This window comes from Pyrgilauda ruficollis, unplaced genomic scaffold (genome assembly GCF_017590135.1).
Source record: "Pyrgilauda ruficollis isolate IOZ18807 unplaced genomic scaffold, ASM1759013v1 scaffold17, whole genome shotgun sequence".
Classification (NCBI taxonomy): domain Eukaryota; kingdom Metazoa; phylum Chordata; class Aves; order Passeriformes; family Passeridae; genus Pyrgilauda; species Pyrgilauda ruficollis.
Genome location: NW_024515875.1, coordinates 4692031 through 4718983, shown reverse-complemented (window position 1 = coordinate 4718983; position 26953 = coordinate 4692031). Strand labels below are relative to the sequence as shown.

Sequence of the window (26953 nt, the reverse complement as noted above, 5' to 3'; positions counted from 1 at the left end):
ACATATTACTTGCTGTGTGAATTTCCTAAAGCTTAAATTCTTCTTTTATTCTGCTTCCAGAAGAGCCTAAAACCTCAGCTTTTCTTGATTTGATGTACATTGAGGTCTAGAGGAAAACAGGATGTGCATGCTATTGTTTTCTTTATAAGACGCTTTTCAACAGATGTCACTTTGCAGTTTAGTGTATTAATCACTGATACCAGTAGTGGTATTTGTACAGAGAGGTTGAAAAATGATGGGCAGTATTAGCTAGCGTGGGCTGTAAAGCAAAAGCAGGGAATGCGTGGGTTGCATGCAGTGTTGCTACCTTTAGAAAAATGGGTTGAAGAAATGCAGGTACAGAATGTGGTAAAATACTCTGCAGCAGTGCTTCTTGCTGTGTTCTGTACCTATCATTCTAAAATACCATGTCCTTTTAAAGTTCATTTTGCTCAGGTGGATTGGCTCTTCAGTGTTCCAGACTTGGTTGTTCTTTGGTCTCAAAGGCAAAAATGAAGCCTTGGATCTTGTGAGGAAGACCCTTTACAGCACTGTCACAGAGTAAGCAAATTGTGAGTGTCCCTGGATAATACCCTAAATTTGCGTGGAACTGTTCAGTTACCTCTGCTCCCAGCCATAACAGCAGCAGTAAAACTGGAATATGATGAGCCAGGGCTTTTTTTTTTTTTTTTTTTTTTACGTTCTAGTGTAAATGGAGAGCCAGGAAGAGCAAAGTAAAAAAAAAAAATGAAATACCCTCCACTTGCCCTGACTTTGAAGGGAAGGCTGGAAAACCTACAGAACCAGTTGATCCTCCCTTCTGTTAGGAGGGCCAGAATGGAGTAATCTAGGAACTGGTTTTAAGAGCAGGCAGGAGTGAAATGATGGTCTCTCTTAATCACTGAAACTCTTAATATCTCTTGATTTACAGTGTAAGTTTCCATTTCCTGTGCTGCAGTATTGCTTTCTTTTGGGCCACTAGCCAGTAAGAAACTTTATTTGTAAGGTGTGTGGCTAGCAGTCTTAGATTTCCACAGACTCTTTGACTCACTTTTAAAAGAATAGTTCTAGCCCTTGTTGTGAGTGCAGGTCAGAAGCACTAAAATAGGGATCTGCTGCCGAGTTCAGAAAAGTTCTTTGTTGGACTGGATCTGCAGACTAACATTTGCATTGCAGAAGTAGCCAGACACTGCTTGTTTTCCCTGCTTTGTGGAGTCCTGAGGCCAGCAGTGAAATGAGAATGGTGTGAGGGGCATGAGCCTTACCCTGGCCTTAGCAGAGGTGGGCAGAGGAAATGTGATGGCCATTTAATAGTCAGTACAGAATGTGTGTGTTTAAAATACAAATTGCATCTCATGTGGGGTGAGAAGTCCCTTTCTCAGAGTAAGAAAGAAACTGAAGTTGTGTTTTTTGCCATAATACTTTTTTCGTTTTTTTCTCATGTACTTGTAGGTTAACATAGCTCCCTCCTGGGCAGGTAATTTTTGAGGGTGGGTTGTGCTGACAGTTTTTTGCCTACAGGCTGATGTTTAGGGGGAATTGACCTGTTTCAGAACAGGGGCATCCAAGCACAATGCAAGGGAAGATCCTGTGGGGTTTTTTTACTGCAGTGAAGAGACAGGAATATGTTTGCTGACGAGGAGCTGTTGGTGAAGGAAACCTTGTTCATCATTTACGAGTTAAAATAGGTATTTCCTGGTTCTTGAAAGTTCCAGAACCTGCCAACTTCAGTGTTGCATCTGAGCACCCTGGAAACATCATTTCTACTTCTGCAGTGCTTCAGGTAGTCTGAAGTTGATGTGTGGGACTGAGACCAGGAGAGGGTGGTGTAGGTGTGAGATAGGCTGTAAGGTTTGTTTGAACACATTTGCGCAAGATTAAATGGATAATATGAAATCCACTTGGTGAAGCATGGGAACAAGTTAGGATTTGTCCAGATTGCTGAATGTGCACAAGGCTTGCTGGCATGTGGTAGCTAGTTTTATGTGCCCCTTGTGTAGACAAGTTACTGCCTTCTCATTTTGTATCTGTGAAAAGCCTGGGTTTGATTTTTTTTTTCTTTGTTTGTTTTGTTTTCCCTTGCAGGAAACTGTTAAAAGTATGGCTGGCTTTGCCATATTTAATAAGTCAGGGTGACACTTGTCTCAGCTTAGAACCTCTCTAAGCCCCTCTCACCACCTCCCAGTTTTACAGCCACCCATGGTATTGTATTTGCGGGGTGCCCCCATGAAGGAAGGAAGGAATGATGAGTCTGACTCCATGTTCTCAGAAGGCTAATTTATTATTTTATGATATTCTATTATAATAAAGAATACTGCACTAAAATATACTAAAGAATACAGAAAGGATACTTACTAAATGCTAAAAAGATAATAACGAAAACTCAAGACTCTCTCCAGAGTCCTGACGCAGCTTGGCACTGATTGGTCATTGAGTCAAAACAGCTCACACCAGAAATCAGTGAAACAATCTCCGAACACATTCCACGTGAGGAAAACACAGGAGAAGCAAATGGGATAAGAATTGTTTTCCTTTTTCTGAGGCTTCTCAGGTTCCTAGGAGAAAAATCCTGGGCGAAGGGATTTTTTCAGAGAATGTGAATACAACACCCATGGCAGTTTTAATTTTCCGTTCTCAGAAAATTGAGATGTGGGAGTGTGGGTGAACAACGGGAATGAAACACAAAATGACCATGAAATACTGCCTCTAAGTAATCATCTGCTGCTGTCACTGCTGGAAACAGAACTGGGCTGGATGGACACTGGTCTGACATAGCAAAGTGTTTCTTGTGCTTTCATTGCTTGCCTTGTGCTGTGGAGCACAGGCCAGGTGTGTAAACTAGGTTTTGGGTAGCCAGGTGATTAAAATGCTGGTTATAGTGTACGTACCATTAGTGTATTTTCTAAAGGGTGACTGCCTTTTCTTGCAGTACGTGTTAAGGAAATACTGTTAATGTATTTTCATTGAAACAATTTGAATGGAATAGTTATTTTCATACTTGTGTGCTAACAGCGCACTATAATTTGTTTTTGACTTGGGACATTGGTTCTTAGATGGCTTAGCCTCCAGCTAAGGTAGATTTTGTATTAAAGATTTCTGACCTAAATAGAAAGTGTTCAGAGCTTTGCAGAAAGAAATGTAAAGTGAAATAGAATATCTCATTCTTCAGTTTTCACAGAGAACATTACTTATAATAAATACCGGTTAGTGTTGAAGTGACTTTTTGAAGCTGGGTGGTGGAAGTTGGCTAACACTGCCTGGTAAGTGGTTGAACTTCATACAGTTCTTTTGGGAAATTTGGACACTTACATATTTGTGCAAGGCATTTCAATATTAGAGCACTTTTTTTTTTTTTCTCAGTGGCTAGATGCTCTTGTGATACCTCTACCACACAGTTGTGTGACAAGGGAAAATGAAATCATATTTTTGATGTCTTTATGTTGTATGTACTGTCTGATATTTAATGTGAAATGAAATTATAGAGGTTTTTTTTTTTTTTTTTTTCTACCCAGCCTGGTGTTTATTTTTACAAAACTCGAGGAGGTCTCAAATACATTAAGTTCCTGATCTCTCGCATTTGACTGAAATCAGCCCAAGTGGTTCAAAAGTTCTTTAGGGAAGGAAAGAAAAGGGCTTGCATGCACACAAACAGGGTATGGTTGCATAAATCTCATTTCATGCTGAGAACACATGAGATAGAATAGAACAAAAAGCCTTTTGCTGTATAGCATTTCATGCTCTAATGGAGTTCTGCGTTGTCTGTGGCATGGATAGCAATCTGAAAGGACATGGTGGTGCTGGAGGCTGAGCTGCATTTGGCACGGTCAGGGTAGCAAGAAAAGATGCCAGTAGGCAGCACAGCAGGTGCAGTGTATGTTGCTCTAGAGGACTTCAGGTTTCATGCTGAAGGAAATCTTAGACTTTGTGTTATATCACTGGTGCAGCATGGGCCAGTTTAGTTATGGGAGAGCAGATCTGTGCCACAAAATCTATTGCTCACAGGAGGGTGAGCCCTGTCTTATCGGGCTCCTACTCTCTTGCCGTGCAGGCCTGAGCGTATCCAGTGCTCAGAGGAGATCAGGTAGGGGAGGATAGTTAATCTGTTTAAAGATACTGTGGTCCTGAAGAAACTCCTCTTTGTTTTGTTGTAGCGTTTAAGAACTGGTGAAACAGAACTGAACAGCAAAACCAGATGCTCCGTTTCACCTACAACAATCCAGACTTGGATTGTAAAGGAACAAAACAAACTGGCAGAGGGAGCTGTGATATGCAGGAGAAGGTACTGTGTGAAGCCACTGCTGTAGCTGAGACTGTGTGTCTTCAGCCTGCCCTCAGTTTCCTGCCTGGCTGCCCTTGTACCTCCTTACTCTCATCTGGGCTTCTAGGAATTTTAGCAGCCCCCAGCAGGAGGGCTGTGAGACCGGCAGGGAGGATGCATGGGTGGGGTGACAGGCACCTTTGATTCCCCTAAGTTTTAGGCATGACTGTCCTTTTCAATTAATTAAGGAAAAAAAAAAAAAAGGTAAAAAGGAAGCAGTACGTCAGTGTTGGGGGGAAGGGGGTTATGTTTAACCTTCAGTGAGGATTGAGGTCTGAAAGTCTTAAATGGGTGTCTCTGTGTAGCACTGAGAAAAGCATGTAAGCTTTCTCAGCATGCTGTAGTGCCTAATATAGGCAGCTTTCCTCCCAGACAGATGGCAGTTGAAGATTACAATCAGATATAATTAGCTTTCCTCTTGCATAGGTAAGAAAACTGAAGTGCATAATTCAGGGCTATGAGCTGCAGTCTAAGATGGATACCCACTAAAAGTTTGTGCTGCAGTACAGATTGCTGTAGTATCACTTTATTGCCCTGAATACACAGAAGTACATAAATGAACATGTGCAAACTTTCCTGCAAGAAGCTGAATTCTGTTACAGCAACTAACAGTTGCCCTGTGAAAAATTCTAGTTCTGGGCTTATACTGTTTACCCTGCTCATTTGTTTTTCGTTATGTATTTGATTTCAATTTTGTTTAATGAAACACGATGAATGATACTCTAAATGCTGAACTCAGATACACCTTCATCTGTGTTCCACTTGGGAAGCTCACTACCTTATAAACAGTTTTTCTTTTTCTTTTTCTTTTTCTTTTTCTTTTTCTTTTTCTTTTTCTTTTTCTTTTTCTTTTTCTTTTTCTTTTTCTTTTTCTTTTTCTTTTTCTTTTAACGTTTTTATGCATGTAGACTCCCTGGCAACCTTTCCCATTCAGAGAAGATGACAGGACTTTACATAGCGTTAAATGTTGTAGAGGCCTACATTTTTCTGCAATGCTGTGTATTTTGTTTTTCCTGTCACATTTAAGAAACAAAACAAAGCACTGAAAGCCTTTAGGGGATCAGATACAGGCTCTGATGCAAACTGTATGACATTTTCTTGTGAGTTCTAAAATATTTTGTGTCCACAGAGCATTCTCATGATTCCGAAGCGGCTCATTAGAGCTTTTCTTATGGGTGGTTTTGTTGTTATTGTAAATAATGTATTTGAGCTTCAGTGCTAAGAAAACAAAGCTGTGTATAAAGAAAGCTTGTGAAAATAGTCCTAATGTTTACAATATTCAGGTTTTTCCAGTGTGGCACTGTCAGTTTTGCGTTAGTTTTCTGATGGTAGTTAGCACTGAAGTTTTGTGTTCTGATTTTCATCCAAAGGGAAAGTCAGTGCATTTATTGAGAGCACTGGGAAATGTAAGGCTTTAACATTATCAGAGAAGCCGCTCAAACTGCTAGTGTACTGCAGATTTCTCCTGAGCTGGCAGGATTCCTGGTGTGAGAAGCTTCCAGGATTTTGCAGTAGTGTGGGGTAAGTGCTGCCACTTATCTCCATTTTCCTCCCTTCCTGAATTAATTTAGCTTTACACTTTTCACTTACTTGTTTTGCTGCATTCCTGAGAATCCCAGAGCTCTCTTCTGCACAGATGCTTTGCAGCAGATTGACTTGCAGAATTTGCTAGTGGGGCACATTGCATCACAAACAGCTGGGGATTTAAGGGATTTTTTTTTTTTGGTGTTTGGTTTGGGGCTTTTTTTGGGATGGTGATGGTACGTGGTTTTATAAATTTTTCTTTGGCAGTGGAGGCAAGACAGGGAGCAACACAGCAAAAATGAAGTAATGTGTTTGGGATTCTGACTGTAGACATTTTTGGCATGTTATTTAAATGAAAATTTAAATATTCAGTTTTGTATGCTGGCCAGGTGCGTGTTCACACCTATTTTTTGAGCTTCTTAATTCATACAAACCTGCTTAATGTAACCTGTTCCTTTTTAAAATGTGGTGAAATGTGGACAGTAAAAATTAGAGTAAAAAGCTGTGCCATCTGATGATGGCAGTCCTAGTACATTTGAAATTTATCACAACTAGGGTTACTGTGAAAACTAGTCATACAGAAAGCACCTGTTTCTATTTAGGGACAGATTCTGACACCAGTATGGGTCAGAATTGATGCTGTTACAGTGAAGTGGGAAAATAATCTGATCTACTTGGGATTTATTGTCAGTGTAGATGGGGAGCATTTAATTCTTCAGGTGTTGCCAGTGAAGCTACTAAATTAGCCCTCTGTTATCCATTGGGGAAAAAAAGGCAGCAAAAACCCCACCATGTTTTTACCGTGTCCTTGAGAGCCCTAATTTGTGAGTGGGCTTTGGTGATTTGGTGATCCCTCCTTTTGCTTGTGAGTGGGCTTTGGTGTTGTGGTTTCTTGTGTATTTTGTTTCCTTGGATTTTTTGAGGGGGATTTATTTTAATCTGGTTGAGATTTGTTCCTTGTTTCCCCCTAACTGACTGGTAGATTTAGTTTTATAATTCCAGCCATTTTAGTGAGACCTGAGGTTAAATCTCTAGCTCCATATCAGCCAGGATGTTTTGGATATCCTAGGCATTGTTAGAAGACAAAGTGTGACTTGTTTTAAGGCGAACTTAATGCTGTAGTGAATGTGCACATAAAATAAATACAGATCACATTTTCTGGTTGGACCTTTATTTGTTTAGATTGATCATAGTTCCTGGAGGAAAAAATGGTTAGCCAGATAAGGTTTGTAACTGAATTGTTTTGAAGCCTGACTAATTTCCCTTTTTCCAGCCACTTCTCTTAATTTTTTCCATTTTTTTCTCTCTGGGAAATCTCAGAAGGATTGCTGGTTTGACCTCAATCCTCTGACTTGGAAGGCACTTGTGGGCAAAGCAGTGGTGTGAATGAATAACTGATTTAGTACTGCGTTGCATATCTTTCTGTTAATAATTTTTTTTTTCAAGCAATGTGTAGTATTTCTGTGGTCTTGGCTTTTTAAAAGGAGGTGAAGAAGCAAAACAACTCAAATCATGACACTCTGTTCCTTGCAGGAAGAGCAGCTCAAGTTGACTGAAACCTTTCAGTTGTGTAAGTCAAAGTATGAGAAAAAAAGGACATGAACTCTGACCCCCAGAACATGTTTCATGGCTTGTTTATATTTCAGTCCCTTCTGGAAAAAGAGCTGAAGGAAAAGGGGAAACAGACCGGGAAGGAGCAGTGTTGTCACCACAGCTTGCAGAAGACCTGCATGTATTTATAGTACTCTTTTTCTTTGTTCTTTATTATACAGACATCTATGATGTGTAAAATATAATTAGCAACCTGGCTTAGGCTGGCTAAAGCTTTAGAGGTTAATCTGGGAGAATGTAAGAGGGCAAGGAAAAAATTCTATTAGCTAAGGTTGACTGACTTTGTGTGTGTGTGTTTAGTATTTTTTTTAAGATACAGTTGAAGCTGGATTTTTTTATGTTTGGTTAAAGCTTTGGGAGTGGAGGAAGCAGAGCTGTTTGTGCTCAGCTCATGCGTGTGTCTGACTTTGTGTGCACAGGTTAGCTTCTGACCAAATCCCAAATAATTGTTTGTGTACTGCATGGCATCTCTGTGGCTGCTGCTGTGACAGAAATTGCTCATCTGTATTCCAAGTCCACAGAAGGAAGAAGGAGGGAAAAGAAGTGAAGTGTGCTGATGGGAGGGCTGTAGAGGGTCAGGACAGGGAAAGCATATGGAAACGTCTCTTCCCTACTTACGTGTGCCTTTGCATAGATTTTCTGCTTCTTGTCCTCTCTCATCTCAAGGCACAAAAATAGGCAAGAAGATGAGGCTGTGGACTTGATCTTACTTTTGATTGTAATTATAGGCAAGGTTTCTGGAAATCTGTGATACTGACAAAGTACCAGTTAGATGAGAATCTAGTACTTATTATTCTCTTTCCCCTCAAAGCCACAACTTGGATTTGGATCTATCTAGGGCTGACTTTTAAGCTTGAGTTAGCAGTGTTTAACTGTGTGTCCATTACTGGAATAAATCCTAAGCCATCTTGGAACATTAAAGAATATTGTTTTCTATCTTGAAGGGGAAAAAATAATTAAAAATATAATTTACCAGATGAAAAATATCAGTTGACTTACCTTTTTTTTGTGCTTGCAGTTTTAGTTGTGTTTGTACACCATGCCACGAAGCATGCTGTCACCTTGAGCTGGTGCCAGGGATCCACACTGCACTGTGACAATCAGCCAAAATACTAGCTCAGATCTCAAGGATGGCGTAGCAACCCTGAGCTAGCCCAAAGCTGGCGGTGTCATTTTCTGCCTTTCATCAGGGCTAAAGAACTCAGCCTGAATACTGTTCCTGTTCAAGGGCCACTCCTGTGGAACCCAATGCCTGTGCTCCTTTGTAGTTTGCTCACCAGGATTTTCTGGCAGGATGCACTGGCTGATGCTTTGTGCTTCTGTTTTTCATCTGTGGAGCTGGTATTTCTTGTCAGTTAGAAATCATGTGAAATATTGCATCAGTAGGCCCAAAAGTGATATCTCTGTGAAACAGTGCACATCATTGATTGTGATGCCTCAGAGAACAGGATCGCAGCATTTTTTTTTGCAGCCAAATAGGGACCTGTTTTAGTAAGCTTTAAAAAGCTTGTAACTTGACCTAGGTTTGTACACATGCCTTTCTGCTGTCCAGGAAACAGTCTGATGAGTGCATGCAGCCTCTTAATTTCTTCCTGATTCTGTTCCCACTGTGGGATATGTGTAAGAGCTCCTGGGTCCTCAGGCAGAAGGAGGGAGGAAGAGGGAAAAAGCAGTTAACCACTGAACAGATGACACCTTATCTCATGCAGTAAGAACAAGGGAGTCTGAACATGGTGATGAGAGTCAGGACATGTGGGTCTTTTGCAGCTTTTGCCAAACCCTCTGTATTGATGACATGTCCTATTTGAAGGCTACAAACTTGTGTTTTTCTGATCTTGTTTGATCTGATGAGGTGAGAATGTGTGGAGCTGGAGATAAGATTTGGAGTGCTGTAGGTGCTGTCATCTGTTCTGCCCAAAACACAGAGATGAACTGTGCTTGTTCTGCAGCCTTTGGGAAGGCAGCTAACCTTCCTCTTCCATCAGATATGCTGTCTAGGTCAATTAGTATAGGGGGGGTGAAAGTACAATAGATTTAACTGAACTTGAAATCTTTATTAGTATCCTTTAGCCAAAGAGTATGCTTGTGTGGGAAGAGTTTCCGAGATTATAAATACATCTGCACAGCCACACCAGAGGGAAAGTGAAGCAGAGATCTTGTAGACTCTGGACCAAAGCAAACTGAAATAGCAGTGATCAGTGAAAAATACTAAGTTGCTTTTTCATTTTGCTTGGCCCAGCTGGCAGTTGTGCTCTGAAGAACACAATACCTGTGTCCGTTTTTGAAAGACAAAAACAGAATAAAAGAATCCTGTATTGTCCACAAAGTAATAAATGTATTGCTGTCTCTTGTGGTACAGAATATATCTCACCATTAACAGGATGATGAAGGGGAGGGAGATAAGCACTTAGGCCCTAAAACCAATGTATTGCATTGCAAAAAAATTGCCTGTCTGGAAATGCTGCACAAGGTCAAAGATGGGCACAACTCTAGTTTGTGTCTCCACAGTAAATTAATGTCAACAGAAGCTACATTTCTGGCTGTGGGAGCTGATAAAGAACAAAGATTGACTAAATCTATTAAACATCTCTACTGCTGTGATGTCATATTTACTGAACATTATTGCTTGCTGTTGGGTACTTGGAGAAAAGGTTATCTTGCTATTTGTTGTCAGACTTGCTGCAATATTTGGACAGAGAGGAATTGACAGGGAAAACATTGGAAACTTTCCTTAACAGAGAGAGGTTGTGTTTGGAGAAAGACTGTCTCTTTTTTTTTTTTTTTTTTTTTTTTTTTTATTCTCAGATACCTGCATACTGTGGAAGTAAAACGGGTAATTTGGTGTTTTCTTGGAGAGGAAGAAGGCGTCAGTTTTCATAGACAGCAAATTGTTCCTCTATTGCTTATCCCCATGTTGTTGGAAGAGATTAGGGCAGAAAGTGTTTTACCTTCCAGTGCAGGTAGTAACTTCGGCAGCAGTTACTTGTATGTGTGATGTGGTGTGATGCTGGCAGCCCTTAGTTATATTCTGACACGGTTAAAACCTTAGGTTTTTTTAGCATCATGGTTTGTACAGGTTTTCAGGAACAGGAATAACTGCTTTGGTTTGGTGTGGGGCATGACAGGTTAACAAGAACCTTTTCCAATTCTGATGGTGCTAAATGTACAACTTCAAAAGTACAACTTCAAAACCAAGTCTGTGTTGTTGGAGAGTTAGAAAACTAGTTTTAGTTCTGAGCCACTTTGCTAGGAAAACCCAATACATCTTGCTTAAACAATATTTCTGAGGACTTTTTGTTTCTTAAACTAAAATGAAAAAGAACATTAGAAATTACGAGAATTTCTGGTGCATGGGAGTGAAGGAAAGCACTAGAATGACTCAGCCACTTCAGTACCTTTTAGACAGTATGGCAGTGCTGTTGTGTAGTCTCTCTGCAGCATTCCCTTCCTGAAGAGGGGGGAAATTAATAAACGATGCAATTAGGCACATACTTAGAGCAAGAACTGGAAAAGGGAATAATGTGAAAAGATGAATAGTGCTTAGATTTGGCAGAAGAAATACATCTGTGCCATAATGTGCTTGTGTTTTACAGCTTGAGAAAGATGATGATGATGTGAGAGCTCCTTCCTCGATTATCTTTTTGCTGCATGGCTGTTTCACCAGGCATGTGCTACATCCTGACCAAAAGGAAGCAGTGCTGCAGGTCACAAGCTCAAACCCACAAAATACTGACTACATCTTAAAAATTCTGATGTTTCTTTTTAAACCTTTATTAGGTTTTTATGTGCTTTTTGTCCCTTTAAATTTCAAGGTCTGCTCAAAGCATATTTTCAAGCTCACTTCCACCCCCACAGCTACAAGGGCTAGGAATCTGAGGTCCCAATGAGCTGAAATTTTCAGGCTGTCACTTAATGGCACCAGCAAAGAACTAACATTGTCTTATGACAGTTTATGGAGCTAAGATTGTTCTAAGCTGCCTAGTATTTAATGTAGTAGTAACCACTTTATAGTTAAATACTTATTACCTCAACTTCAGTAGTAGTCAGAGGTACTTTACAAAATAAGTCGGGCAGATGGAAAAGCTTCCTGCATTGTGCTATTAACACTAGTAATTTTTAAGGAAGAAAGGGAGGCTTATGAGCGTTACGAAAGGAAGGTGATGGTAGTGTGGTCATTTGACTGCCTCGTCCAACAGCTGTAGATTCCTGCAGGGTACATTCTGTGGCATCACTGCATTGACTGCAAGTGTAAGTTGGAAGATAAACAGAGGGTGTGATATAGTGGCTCATAGCAGATACCACACTGTACTAGAATAAAAACTAATTTTAACTAATGATTCGCCTCTGACAAGGATGGGGTTTCCCTTCTTCCATCAAGGGAAGAAAATATTAACCTCAGGTCTTATAGAGTTAATAGATCACATACCCAAATGAGTTTTTCTGGTGGGTTGATGGGAGCTTGGGGGAATCTATCTGTCAGTGGGAGATGCAGGCTGATCTCTGAGGTTGTCTTAATACCGTAACAGAGTCAGTCTTGTCTAATTCTGTAATTGTAACTCTAACTCTGTCCTCTGGGGGCGGTGAGAAGTTGACCCATAGAAATTAACTTAGATTACTATTAAAAAAATGCCGATGCATGCTTTGCAGCACTTCCACATCCCATTGGTTGCTTTTAGAAAATTGACCAGCTGACACCATGACCACCAGGCATGGTCATACTGGGTTCCTTGTTCCTTTCATTGTGTAGATCACTGCAGGGTTTTAAGAAAGAGGAGGAAATTGAATAGTTGAGTTCCAGCTTTGTCTTCCTTATTTTGCTTAACTCTGATTGACAGTGACCTAAGGGAGGGAACCATGGCCTCTGTCACTTCAGTTGATGGGCTTAAATCAATCTGCTGGCTCTTGTGTTGAAGTGAATAAAGTGAAATGGAACTGCTGTTTTCCATCTGAACTGTGTCTTCTTAATTCCCTCTTTACTTGCATCTCTGATTATGGGAATTTTCTAGTGCAATATTTGCATTGTAGGAGTTTGTTTCCCTTTGATTAACTTTCTGCAACACTCAGCTGTTTTAAAATAGGGAGTAAGAGCTTGAAGATGCTGTCATCATTAAAAATAACTCCCAGAACAATTTCTTCTGTAAACAAAGCAATGGTTCTGTTTACTAAACCAGATTAAGAAAAACAGTCTTCTTAGTGAAGACTTTCTTGGCTACAGAACTTTCTCTCAAACATAGAATGAAGCCAGACACTGGGGGATGGGATGGTGACAAGATATAATTAAAGACCATTTGATGTGTCTAAGGGATATGTTAGGTACACTCTAATTGTTTGGTTGTTTGGAGCTGGGGTGGATGCATTATCACATCTGTGCCAGGCTGACTATCTTGCATAAAACACGGGAAGTTGTTACAGATCCCTTATGATCCTGTTTGAAGAATGATGCTGACTTCTGTTCTCGTGTTTTAATGATTTTTTTAATCCAGGCTGTATGAATATCTTTGTAAATACTTGGCAAGTGGAACAATTTTCTTCCCTCTGTGTAAAATAGTGTTACAAATAATATTTTTGGGTTTTAGTAGATCTTTTATGGGCTGCTTTTCCTTGTCTTTTTTCTGTTTTGTAGCTTGGTCTGACTCTTCAGCAAGGTTCTTTCTTACACTGAAGTTAGAAAATCAGCAGTTTAATCAGTTGCTAGTTTAGCAATTTTATTTAAGCAGCTGGTTTGTTATGTTCTATTTAGCTGAAGTTTGCATTGATTGAATTAGGGAGTAAGGCTAAACACTTTAGTGGGATGTTTTGGCAAACCTTTTCAAAGCAGAAGGAGTTAAAAATACTAACAGTGAAAGGAAAAAAGCTACTAGAGAGTGCAGTCTTTCTCAAGTGAATAATAGCATCACATAGGTTGGAAAAGATCAGGGAGTGCAACCATTAGCCCTGTACTGCCAGATCCACCACTCAAACATGCCTTCAAGTGTCACGCCTAGACATCTTTTAAATACCTTCAGAAATGGGGACTCAACTACTTCCCTGGGCAGACTGTTCAGTGCTTGACAAGCCCTTCAGAATTTTTTTTTTTCCTCATACCTAATTTAAATGTCCTCTGCTGCAACTTGGGGATGTTTCTGCTTGTCCTGTCACTTGCTGCCTGGGCAAAGAGACTAACCCCACCTTGCTACAAATCCATTTCAGGTGATGTAGAGTGACAGGGTCCCCATTGAGCTGCTGCTTCTCCAGACACTTCACCAGCTTTGTCCTTCTCTGGACTTGCTTCAGCACCTCAGTCTCTGTCTTGCAGTCAGGGGCCCAAAACTGAACAGAGGGTTCAGGGTGGGGCCTTACCAGTCCTGAAAACAGAGGAGGAAGTGATCTCTTTCTTCATCTCACTGGCCACACTTGCTCATCCAGACCAGGATGTCATTGGCCTTCTTGGCCATGTGGGCACACACTGGCTCATGTTCAGCCAATGCTGACCAGCACTCCCAGGTTCTTTTCTGCCAGACAGCCTTCCAGCCACTCTTCCCCCAGCCTGTAATGCTGCTTGAGGTTGTTGTGACCCAGACAGAGGAGTTCAGCTTGGCCATGTTGAACCTCCTCCAGCTGGCCTTGGCACATTGATCCAGCCTGTCCAGATCGTTCTGCAGAGCCTTCCTGCACTCCAGCAGATGAACACTCCCACTCAAGCTGTGTCACTGCAAAGTGACAATCAGTCAATCCCCTTGTCCAGACCATATATTTTCTTTAAAAATATTAAACAGGACTGACTGGCCGCCAGTTGGATGTAACTCTGTTCCTCCCCTGTGTTTGGGCTTAACCAGCCAGCTTTTTCCGCAGTGCAAGGCATACCAATTCAAACCACGAGCAGCTAGTTTGTCCAGGAGAATGCTTTAGGAAATGCTGTCTAAGGCTTTACGAAGGATTTGGTACCCAGCATACACAGCCTTTCCCTCATCCTCTGTGCAGGGTACTCTGTCGTACAAGGAGATCAAGTTGGTCAAGCCAGACCTGCCTTTCATAAACCCAGGCAGCTGGGCCTGGTCCCTCACTTGTCCTCTATGTGTCTTGTCATGGCACTCGAGATTATGAGCCAGGTGCTGTTAATGACACATGACTGAACCCAGTAGGTGAGTTTTCCTCTATTTTTTTTTGAGTTTTAAGGAAAAACTCTTACTGAATTACTGCAAAAACTTAGAGATGGCTCTAGAAGTTTAGAGTGACTGTCAAGACAAATTTGCAGTGATCCTTCAAGTAGAGTCAAGGGAATTGGAGCTGAAAAGTGGCAGTGCTACTTCCCAAAGGGAGTTGAAAGGTTGGAATTGCAACAGCTGCAGCCTGTGAAGTTTTTCCTCCTGAACAGAGCAGGATGGCCTGTAGGATATACTTAAGGTTGATAAATTCTACCTGGTTCACTGCATGGCCTTGTTACTGGTACGTACTGTTATAAAACCACATCTCTTAACTGTACAACTAAATTCTGGTGCAAGATACGAGTGGAGAAGAATAAGGAAGTAGTGGCTTGTTGCACTCAAAAGTAATGATGACGCTGTTAGGGGAGAAGCGGAATAGCAGGAGGCTGTACCTGTCAAGTAAATTTCCATGGTAACTTGTGGCTGGAGTGGCTATTCTGGACTTTCACAAGATTAAGCAACAACAGTTCATTCATAGCCACTGAAAAGGCTGCTCACTGTTTAAGATGTGAGCAATATAGGACTTGATTTTCCTTGAGTCTGTCTTGCCAGATCTGTGTTTCTGATATTTCTCTTTTTCTTTTGCTAGACTGTGCGACGAGGCAAAAACTCTATATGAAAAATGGACCCTTTCTCTGATATTTCTCCATAAGTTCAACAGATGGGATCCTAACTTTTCTTCCTCACTTTGTACTGTGTGAAAATAACATTTTTCTGTTGCTTGAGCAGTGAAGTTTGGGTCAGTAGCTGAAGACTGTGCAGGCATAAGCAGATAGTTTCAGTGCAGCTTTAAATGTCAAAACTGGATTTTAAGAGCATTCAGTGATCCTAAAAAAGGCAGTAGAAATCTGTGGCAGCTCATACCCTGTTCTGTTTCATCAGCATCAGCCTATCTGCCTCCTGCACTGTGCCAGTGCTTGTTTAACTGTGTAATTATGGAAACTGATAGTGTGTGGCACAAGAAACAGGAGAAGCACTGGCATCTGTAAAGGCCAGCTGGTTTCTTTGGGCTGCCAGTGGACAGAAGAGTTCTACTCTCAAGGCCTCAGAGAGAACCTGGAGTGAACCCATGCTTCTATGCAGAGAACACACACTGGGTAGATGCAAAACAGCATGCAGCTCCTGGCACTGGGTCTTTACGTGAGAAACCAAAGCGGCGGGATCACCTGTCAGACTTCTGGTGGTACAGAATGTCTGTAATGACAATGACTTCTCTTTTTTAGGTTTCCAGATGCTCTAGATAAAGTTCATGCATTAGTTCATCATGTGTTTCAGTTTCTTGGTTTTTTTTGCGTTTCAGGTTTATCAGTCATGAAACGAATTCTTCTGGTTTTTATCCTGGCTGCTGCTGTTATGTATGGTATCCTGCATGGAAATCTGTGGAGAAATAACTTCTACTGGTATGGTGATGCTTTGTTCATTTAGAGTGCAGACACCTCATGGCTGTATGAGAGAGATGTGTCTGTGAGTTCTTGTGTTGTTCCATGAGTGTTACTAGTAATCCTAAGTGATTACCCTGTGTGTGTGTGCGTTTTGTGGTTGAGATCTTTTGGTATTCTGAGGAAATTGGTATGATTGTTTTGTCCTGTCACCTGTTCTCCTGTGTCACTTTCAAACCTAGTAATTAATTTGAGCCTGGTTGTATGGAGAGGTCAGGACCTCAGTGGTAGGGAGCCCCTCAGAGGTTCATGAAAATAGGTCTTCAGGTGAGGAGTTACATGAAGTACAGAGATAAGGTGTCCATATCTCCCTCCACCCCATGTGGGTTTAGTGTTAATTTGTTCCATTAAATGTCTGATAAGTGATGTGGGAGAGGCCTTTTCCACACATGGGAATAACTGCAGGTGCAGGGGCACCTCTTGGAAAGCTGAGGTTTGTTGAGGCCCACAGCAGCCCTTGAGGGCAGTGAGGCTTCACTATCTCCAGGCTCACAGGACAGGTGACTTGGTACCTAAAATTTGGGAGACTTACTTGAAGAAGTTGAGTTTCCATTGGTCTTTGCACAGCTGTGACCAGGACTGACCAGACTGTTACGAAGATAAGTGATAATTTTTAAAAGTAGTTAATGTGCTCCCTTTATCTTGTTTATGGTGTACAATTGATACGAATAGCTTTCCATTGTGGTTTCTATTTACAGCAAACCACAGTGTTGTGACATTTCCCTTTTTGCAGGATTAGCTTTTATGGACAGACTTCCTCTGTGAGGGCTTCTCCTTCCTATGAGACTAGTGGAGTTACAATCAGTTACAATCAGTAAGTTCAGCAGTTGAGTATTTTTGTGGTGGGGTTGTTGTTTTCTTTTGGTTTTGGATAGGTGGGAGGGATTGAGGCTAAAATCTGTAGCCTTTTTCGATAGGCTCCCTGCTCTATTGTACAGTTGCATCCATGGCTGTTCCTGTTATAAACACAGTGGTAAGGTGTTTGTCAAAAAGGAATTTGTCCATGTTACGTTTCCAGTGTTTGTTTAATATTTATGGCCACTTTGAATAACTGTCTGTAACAAGCAGTGAATTGTTGGAAGGACATTGGCTTACAATTTTCAAATCTGTGCAATTCTGAATTACACCTGAACAAAGTTAGCACAGCTTGGAGGGCAACTTCCTTGCTTAAAACTTACTAACCAGAAGTGTGTTTCAGTTGTTCTATTCAAGTGTATATATATAGGCAGCTCTTGTGCTTGTGACTTCCTGCAGTTAGATTTGTGGGACTAATGAGCACCTATGCTAAAACTTGAAAGCAAACCTCTCTTCTCTCTGAAGCTGTGCTGCAAAATGCCATCTGTGAGGCTGATGCTGGAAAGCAACAAGGTGGCCAGCTGATAGGTTTCACAGGGTGCTTTCTCAGCGTCAGTATTCACATAAGAACTTGAGGTTACCAAAATCAGTTAACTTTAATGGTTTCTTTGGCTCGTGGTTCTGATCTAGTGGTTTCATCCTTCTGCCCTTAATGCAATCCAGCGGCACGTGTTGCTCACACTGAACTTTACCTTCCCTTCTGGGCTTCATATTTGTGATTAAATGGGCTAAATCTCCAAGTCAGGAATGTGCTTAGAAGTGTGAGTCTTAACCTTATTATGGGTGGAATGTCTTACCCAACAGAATATAGTTTTCCTTAAAGTGCCCTATTTCCTTCTTCAAACAAGACTTTGTCTCCTCCCTGAGGAGTCATGGGGATGCTATCAGGAATGGCTGCAGGGGTGATTGAGCAGAGGAGCCCTGCTTCTCTGCAGGTGGGCCTCAGTTCTGACTTCTCATTATACCTGCTTTGACACTTGCTGAGCAAGGGAGGTCACAGCTCCCCTTGGAGCAGCAGTGTGAGATAAAAGCCTTTGCTAGTAAAAGTAATTGTGCTGCAATGAGAAAGTTTCATCTCTATCACACAGGGGGAGGGAGTAATGAAATCTTTGTGTGATCTTAACTCAGTAGTCAGCTTTTACTAATTTGATTTGTCCAGCTTCCTTTACCTTGTTTCTGCTACCCATTCCTGGACTTGCTATTTATTTGGAATTGGTTTTTTGCAGGCTGCCGCTTACAGCTGTAGAGAGGAGGAATGCCTTGGACACTTGTCTTCTGAAACCAGCATTTGAATCTTTACTGGGGTGAGTCTTCCATGAGAATTTAGATGGGGAAGGAATGGCTGTGCTGATTGAGGTAGAACTGGGCTATTTACACATTTTGGAGCGAACATTGAGTAGTGCCCTGAGAAAGCTTGGAAAGATTAGACCAAGAACTGGTTGAAGGAGTCTTAAACCTCTGCACAAAGACACTGTGGCTTTTTTTTCCCCCTGGTGCTTTTTGTATATAAGAAAATGTGGCTATAATTTTAGTGCTTTTGTGGGTTTAAAGCACATAGAAGCCTGTAAACTTTGTGCCACCCAAAGTAGAATTGGAGCCTTTGAGTTTTAGTTAGCTCCTGGTCTGGTGAGGTGATCCTAATTCCCATGGATTGTGCCCAGACTGTCTGCTTGTTGGGTGCAGCAGGGTAGCTCTAGTGTTCAGCAGAGGAGCAGAAATGGGCTCAGAGGTACACAGCGGGAAGAAGGTACGTGCACAGCTAGGACAGTCTCACACATTTCTGTCACTTTTTTATAGAGACAGTTTGCATGAGCTGAAGATCTGTTCTGTGCACTTTGGTAATAGCCTGGGGAGGTTAAAAGGATTTCTAACCTTGCAGAATTATTTATTGGAAAGGAACCAGAGCTAGAAAAGCTAGAATTGAGGATCTTTTCTCAGTAGGTAAATTATTTATTATGTCTGAGCTTAGCAGCTGTTTCTGAGCAGCAAAGCAGGTTACTAAATTTAATATGGATATTTAGTGCATGATGTCTCAAAGCTAGCTGGTCTTCCTTAGTTAAGCTATGGCCCATTTCTTGGTGTGTGAGCTGTAGTGTTTTGGTTTTGGGGTTCTTTTCCCTTTTTACTGTTAGTATCTTCTGAATACATAGAGCTTAAATTAGCTTTGATTTGGGAAACTGAAAGAAGGTTTTCTTAACAGCTATTTATGTTCTTAGTGGGCAAACAAGTCATGTGCTGACTGGGGTGTTTTATGATTAACATTAGGTTTTCTGATGACTGTATACTTCTGTGTTAACATTTTAATCTAAGACCTAATATGCAGGATCATTACAAAGTCAGCCAGTACACTGAGCGCGTGCTTAGTTAATTCAAAGGTGAAGCCAAGGGCATGATAGCATGTGACACGTTTGTGTCTGCTGTTCACTCATTGGGGTGGACTTGGCACTAAGGCAATAGGAGTGCCTTCCGTGCTATGAGAGACTCTTTTCCGTTGTTCTTGTCTTTCAACAAAAGAAGTCACCCATTCTTTTTAGCGTGACACTTACAAGGTATAATGTCATTGTGCTCTAGTTTTCAGGAAGAATGTGCTTTTGAGGCAAACCTCATTGAGATCCCCACACACCGTGCTTCTCATCCCAGGGTGACCCTGGTGTGAATGCACTGGGATCCTTTCAGACATCTGCTTAAGCCAGAAGATGCACTGCAGGAACATAGCCCATGTGATGCAGCTGCTAAGGGCTGGGACCCTTCTAGAGTTAGTACAGAATATAAAATGTGGACATGAGAACTCTGTACTTTTTTGTTGCTTAGATACACCCCTGTTGCCCCAAACAACTTACAAATGTCAACACAGTCATATAGTGTCACTTGTTTGGAATAGGAGTGCAGCTCAAATCAGGAGATGGTATTTTCAATTTAAAACACCTTGCTTCAAACTCCGTTCTTATTTATTCAATTGCCTTGTACAATAATAACTCTTAGTTTTCCTTTCTACCTCTATTATTTTCAAACCTGAAGTTATTCACTGTCTTCTTGGGTTATGTGTTCTCTTAAATATGTGGTCTCGTGGTGCAAGCTTTCAGCCACGCAATTTTAATGAGTCTACATAAATTGTACAAATAGACAAGTCTTTTTATCTCACTCTTTGCCTGTATTTTCTGCTACAAATTCTTACCCTTTTCCGTCATCTGTTTGCTTTCCCTGTGCTCGTGGATTTTTTTGTCTTTTAAAAATGGGTGGTAATATGATAAAAATGGTAATAGTAGTATAAAGAGAGCTTTTTACAAAGCACTTGCATGACTTACTGGCTTAGGCAGGTACATCATGCGATGTTTTAAAACTTCTTCCTTTTTTTCTTCATCAGTGTTGACAAAATATACCCATTCCTGTGCGCTAATGATTTTATCAGAGTGGCAGAGTTCCAAGGGAGCAATAAGTTTGAACTACCTTATGGAATAAAGAGAGCAGGTTTGTATTTCCCATGTACCTTATTTTTAATCAGAAATATCTAAATGGTGTAAAGCCACCTGAATCTGTGGCCATGATCTTTCCTGTGCACTGATGCCAATCTTTTTGGGGTGTCTAGCAGCGCCTTAATGGTTTTGTTCAGTCCCTCTGACCTGACGCCTTCCTGTTTTTAACAAGTAAAACACTGGGTTGGGGTTGCCCCTCTTAGCAGAGAAGCTCCAAAAAGGTGTGAGTGAGGAAGAGTGGACCTTATTCAGCTTCCTTCTGTTTGTATGTGGTCTGGAGTGCTGAAGATACTCAGCTATGCTTTGCTGGGGGAAATACTGAGTCAGTGTGATGGGCTTCAGTCAGCACACCTAAACTGGTTGGAACCCAGAGTCCTACTGAGGCAGAAGTCCTCAGGTTTAGGCGGTTACATCAGTGAAATTTTCATTTTACTGTCCTGGTTTTAATTGGAATAGAATTTATTTTCTTCTTAGTAGGTGGTACAGTGCTGTGTTTGGGATTCAGCATGAGAATAATATTGGCAACACATGGATGTTTTAAGTAGTGCTTACTCTGAGGCAAGGGCGTTTCAGTTTCCCGTGGTCTGCCAGTGAGCAGGTGCACAAGAAGCGGAGGGAAGGATTGCCAGGACAATTGCCCCCAGCTGGAAACTGGCTGTTCTGTGCCATATGACATGTCAATACTTAAATGGGAGGGGCTGGTTGCTGCCTGGGAAGCAGCATCAGTCAGTAGGTGGTGAGCAATTGTATTCTGCATCACTTGTTTTTCTTTGGTTTTATTCCCCTTTCTCATTCCTTTTCCATACAAATGTTAGCTTTTCTGATCCTCCTGCTTGTCAAATGGTGAAGGCTCAGTGGCTGTGTGGCACTTAATTGTCATCTGGGGCTAAACCACGGCACTGAGCTGGCTGCTCCTGCCGTGGAAGGGGCCACAGGGGGGAATTGATGAAACTGCCTCGCTGCTGGACCTGTGGAAAGGTTTGCTGGCACGTTCCCACTGCCTGTCTTGGTCAGGCCGGCGTAAATAGGGCTGACACCCTAAGAGTGTTAGCCACCCTTTTGGAAAGGATTGTAATGTCTTAAATTTCAGCGTTTCTGACACTAACAGTGTCAGAACTAATCTGGGCTTTCAACTTTTGATTTGCCCTCCATCAGTGGTAACAGCAATGGTGCATTTTCCTGCACTTTTGGGGTTACAGTGAGGAAAACTACATTTGGGAATGAATGGATTTCTCCTCTGAGGCAAATTAAGTGTCCAGCAGGAGCCTGCCCACCAGGGGTGGGCTGGGAAGGTGTCTCTATCTAGCTTTACCACATTGATTGATGTCGTCTCCAAAGATATGTAATGCTATTACTGTCCCTGGCTGTATGAACCCACTTGAGTCAGCTGAAGGTGGGTAGAAGAAAAACCAAAGTGAGTTAGGATGTGGATCTTGGAAATTCTTCCAGTTCTTGTTTACTGTAACTAAGATGATTTTTTTAACAGAGATTTCATGCTATTTTGTATTTTGAGGCAGAAAAAACTCAGAGTGGAGCTGTGATAAACCTCAGCTTCTTTGGCATCATTGGTTGATCTGTGGCACTAAGTTCCAAGTGTTGTGACTTTGATGTTTTTATGCACAGTGTACTACTGTGTTTGAAAACATTGTGGTCAGGGTGGTATGCGTATTTTTGTATTGCAAGTACTGAGTGTTTTCATTAATCTTGTTTATATTTGCTTTTTAGAGCAATTTTTTCGTTTAGCCCTTTCAAGATTGCAGAACTGTGGCCTTTCCAGTGAAGAAGACAGGTGAGATGGTTTATTTGGTACTGTTTCTGTTAGTTGCATTTTTAATATTTAGTACTTACCTGAAAAGGAGTGTCTGTGGGGTTATCCTGAATTGCTCAAATTAGTCAAGAGATGTAGTTAGAGCAGATTTACAGGGTCCAAGCAGTGTGGAGCTGATTCCAAGGTTTCAGTAGGCTTGGTTTTACACTTCAGTAGTAGCAGCATGCAAGAAAAATTACTCTCTGAGAGAGCTTTAACTTAGAAATTTCCTTTTATAAGTGTTTTAGAAATTCTCCAGCTGAATGCAGTCCCATCTTCCTGTAGTATCTTTTCATACTTAGATTGAATGTGACCTTCTCTTGCAAATTCAGTGTAAGATGGAGAATGTTTGAGATAAGCAGGTGCAAACCAGTGTCTGCTTCTAAGCAGAACAAATCTTGGGCATATCCCTGTGCCTCTGATCTGCTGGCTGCTGCGCACCCTTGTTCCTACTTGCGCTCAGTTTCCTTTTCCTTGTGGATCAGGGAGATCTAGGAAGACAGGAAAGGCTGTCCTTTTGGAAGTAACAAGGGTGTGGCACGGAAGGAAGCATGCCTTAGATAACTTGCTTCCCATGGATTAGATAGATTAAATTAGATTAAATCTTTAATTAGATTAAATCTCTTGTTGGAAGTCACGTCTGCCAGGTTTTGTTTTGTTTTGGAGAGCCTTTGTGTTTGTGTGTCTTGTTTTTTGCTCGGCTTTTTTGGGATTTTTTTGCAGGTGGGGTTGGCAAGTAGACTAAAGTCCTATGTTTACAAAGTGTGATGCAAATGACTCCTTAGATTTGCAGTCTAGCAAATGGGCTGACATCCTGCCAGAAGTGATGTTAATAGACACATTTCTTAATAGAGTGAATGCAAATAACGCTGAAATTGGCTGTACTTGTTTTTGTTTTTTAATTACAGAGATCATAAAAGATTGCTGCTTGAAGCCAAATGTCAGGATCACAGTGTAATTAAACTTGGGTAGAATATGTTCACACCTAAGGATTTGTTTTAATACAGAGTTTTTCTTTTTTCCCTCCCTACTGTACTCCTACCTTTCTCTGTATTTAGTCTGTTTCTAGGATGTTCAGGTTTACTCTTAAGGAAGGAAAAAAAGTGAAACTGTATTTTCTTTCAGGAATGTAATAATGGGGTAAATTTATACAGAATTGGCTGACAGAAGCTTCTCTTTTGTCTGCAGTTTGGAGGAGAGTGCCAAATGTTACATTAGAAATCCCCTGAAACCATAAGTTCAGGACCTTAATTGTTTGTGCTGTAAAGCAGAGATGCTTGTACCTTTTAAGTGGAAATGCTTGTCCTGTAGATGAAAAGTGAGGAAATTGGTATTCATCCTTTAAATGTAGATCCTCTGAGATGTAGATATGGTTAGTAGTTCTGGGAAGTATGTTACTTTTAATAAAATGAAGCATACTTCAGTGGTACTGAAGCAAAATGAGACCTATTACTATTTAATAGGCAGTAATATAAACAAATCAAGCAGACAATGACTTAATACAATATATTCTTTCTAGATCCATCAGGTTTTGTGTACAGCACTCTTAGGGCATGAATCACTGTAGCTGGGAAGGGTTTTATACATATATTTCACTGAGATGTAGTTCTTAATTGTATACCAGAGTGAAAGGCATTATTTCAATTGCTAGAGATGAACTTGCTGAACAGGTATCTTAAATCACCTCTCTTCCAAAAGATGAAAGGTATGTAATAAGGAATTACTTCAAGTTACAATCTACAAGGAACGGAAAAAGCAGTGCCTCCTCACAGTAAATGCCAGGACACACGATATAACCATATGCTAATCTTGTGCTTTTTGCTCCTCTCCCTCACTCCACCTTCATCACTTACTGATCACATTTTTTTATCCGGTTTTCTCTTTTCCTTCCTTACTTTGAGCTCTAAGCTACAGCTGTAAACAACAAGGTGTAATTTAGGAAAAGGGCAACTTCTGCCTTCTTACTGTTGCTGTAAATTGTAAGAGGCATATGTTTATCAGCCTCCTTTCTTAAGATACTTTCAAACTAGATAGAAAAATAAAATGTAAAATGAATGGTCAGAAGGAGTTAAGGGTGGGAGGGAAGGAAGGGAATTAAGGGTGTAGAGGGAGTGAGCAGACAGGATGGTATAACAGGTTTTCACCCTTCTGATTTTCAAGATACCAGGTCACATGAGTTACAGTATTAGCTGGAAGTCTTTTAATGAGTGCTTGCCTTCTACTAAGCTGTTCAGGAAACAGTAGAGAAAGGTATGCTAGCTTTTTTCATGTAACTCATCCCTGAAAGCTGCATTTAGAGCACTGGTTTTATATATGTGTGTGTGTATATATGTGTGTGTGTATGCATTTACATATATACATTTAAAGGCAGCTGTCTCTGCAGAGGTTGTTAATTCTCTAGGTAATGGAGGGAACTGCTTTGTACATTGAGATGTTGCTCAGTCTTGGCTGGAACCAGCTGTTTCCATAGATGTTGAATAATAACTCTGAGCTAAAAAAAAAAGGTTGGACTATTTCAGGAGAAAGAAATTAATTAGCTTGCATAAAATGCCATGCTGGGAATTCAATATAAGTTATAGTGGTTTTTGGGACACAGTTTTGGTGTCCTGAACCTAGAGCAAGAAGTGGCATAGAGCCTTTTTCTTACTTGAAGAAAGAACCAAAGGAGTGGGGTGTTACTGTGAGGTGACTCATATTTTCTCATTGTTCCTGCTGCAACCAAATTGAATGGCTTTTGCTCTAAACAAAGAGGCATTCTTACAACAAAAAATGATGTGTTTATTCTGGAAGGAGTTTACAGTCTTACATGTTTGATTTAAACCTTCCCTAAAAAGACAAAATATATTGAATAAAAAAAGCAGCAAGCGTATTTGTGTGCTTCCCCCCCCCCTTTTTTAGCACACTTTACTACCATTGAAACAAGATGGTAAAAGCTAAATATGCACTGAATAAACCTGTGGTAACTTTGAAAATCTTACCCTTAAACTTAAAAGCTTAACATCTCCATAATAACTGTTTTGCATGTTTTTTATCTCTGAATGTATTGTAAATTCAAAATTTCTCTTTTGATTTGATGCAGTATATCTTATTTTTTAGCACATAGTATTTTATAGGCTTAGTAATGCTGTCTAATTTGAATCTGATCATATAAGAATGCAACCTTTAATCAAGGAATCCATCTTTTTGCATTATGACAGCACACACATCACTTGTGTAAACATGTTTTGATGGCACCTTTTAAGTAGAGGGAGAAAAATCCATGCCATATTAATTTGAAAAGCTGTCATGTGTCATTGGGCTAAGATTTTTTACATGTGTAGTCCATAGGCCTGTAAGGTGAACATAAATTTTGCTGCTTTAGTTTGTTTGGAGGTGTGGAGTTGTATAATACTGCAGAAGCACCTTAATGTTGAGTTAGCTTTTCCAGACTGGGGCAAGTTTGAAGAACTGTGGCAGATAATCAAATGGCACCCATATCACGGACTGGTTAGATGATCTTAAAACAGCAGACCATTAGAAAAAGGAGATGTGTAAAAACAGTTTCACAAGAGAGAAGCCAATTATTGACTTTGTCAGTCCCTGAAATAGTGCCTTTTTTTTTTTAATGCAGCCATAGTGCATGATATGAGATTGAATCTGCTTTGTAGGGGCCAAGGGCTGCAAAAGATACAGGATCTCACTTAGAAAATGAACCAGTTAACGTGCAGAAGTATCATTAATAATATGAAGCCAGGGAGTCATAAATATTAAAACTTCTCTTTGTTCCACAGCATTCCCTGTCGACGGTGCATTGTGGTTGGTAATGGAGGAGTACTTCGAAATAAGACATTGGGGGAGAAAATTGACTCGTATGATGTCATAATAAGGTAAATGCTATCTCCTTTTCATTTTGTGTACACAGAGCAATGGGTAATTCTCCAAGGCCAGCTACTCTCTCTGCCCTTCTCTAGTGTGTGTGTGTTGGAGCCAAATCAGAAGACTTGCTTTCTGCTCATGTGATACACGATAAGCAATTGTGTGACTGTATTCCAAACGACCTTGGCCACGTTCCCGTGTGTGCTTGATCCCTCTGAGTGTAGAGGGTGAAGGCACCTGATAATTGCTCCTCTGCTGTGCAATGTGATATGTAGATGCTGGGCTGCTAAACTTCCTGTACCCAGACACAGTATCTGTCCTGCAGACTGATAACACGTGTGGCAGCCACTGCACAGTAAGAACACAGGTGGAGCAGTCACTGATGTCTCTGTGCCTCTGTCCTCTGCAGAATGAATAATGGCCCTGTGATAGGGTACGAAGAGGATGTTGGGAGGAGGACGACGTTCCGCCTTTCTTACCCAGAATCCATCTTCTCAGATCCCATCCACTACGACCCCAATACCACTGTTGTTCTCATCGTCTTCAAACCACGGGACTTGAAGTGGCTTTGGGAGATACTTGGTGGTCAGAAAATAGTGAGTTCAATTATTCATGTGCTGTGGCTCGACTTGCCACACATTTCTTGTGTGAAGTACACATTTGCTTTTAACTGTAGTCCTCCCACCTGAGAGGGAGGCACTTGGTGCCATGGTTTAGTTGAGGTGTTAGGGTGTGTGTTGGACTCGATGATCTTTAAGGTCTCTTCTAACCTAGTCATTCTGTGAATTTTGTGAATTCTGTGAGGAGCTCTGGATCTCCTTGTAGTCAGTCTCCTTGTAGTTAATACCCCTCTTCCATAAATGCTTTGTCGTCTTTCTAATGCACATATTTGATCAGTTCCTCACCAC

The 26953-nt window shown here is 40.9% G+C and overlaps 1 protein-coding gene across 11 annotated transcripts in view; it reads left to right on the top strand.

The window, feature by feature from the left end:
• The window catches only part of ST3GAL6 (ST3 beta-galactoside alpha-2,3-sialyltransferase 6), a 58285-nt gene that overhangs the window by 4897 nt on the left and 26435 nt on the right, over window positions 1-26953 (top strand). For 5 of the 11 annotated variants that reach the window (XM_041463702.1, XM_041463701.1, XM_041463705.1 and 2 more), the window contains 7 exons: window positions 15917-16016; window positions 16789-16869; window positions 18137-18214; window positions 20275-20378; window positions 22109-22172; window positions 25961-26056; window positions 26455-26641. In XM_041463702.1, coding sequence (XP_041319636.1) covers window positions 15917-16016; window positions 16789-16869; window positions 18137-18214; window positions 20275-20378; window positions 22109-22172; window positions 25961-26056; window positions 26455-26641 — 710 coding nt within the window. Of the gene's footprint in view, window positions 1-421; window positions 552-4130; window positions 4259-15916; window positions 16017-16788; window positions 16870-18136; window positions 18215-20274; window positions 20379-22108; window positions 22173-25960; window positions 26057-26454; window positions 26642-26953 lie in introns of those variants that run through there. The other 6 variants (XM_041463703.1, XM_041463710.1, XM_041463709.1 and 3 more) reach the window with 4 other exon arrangements.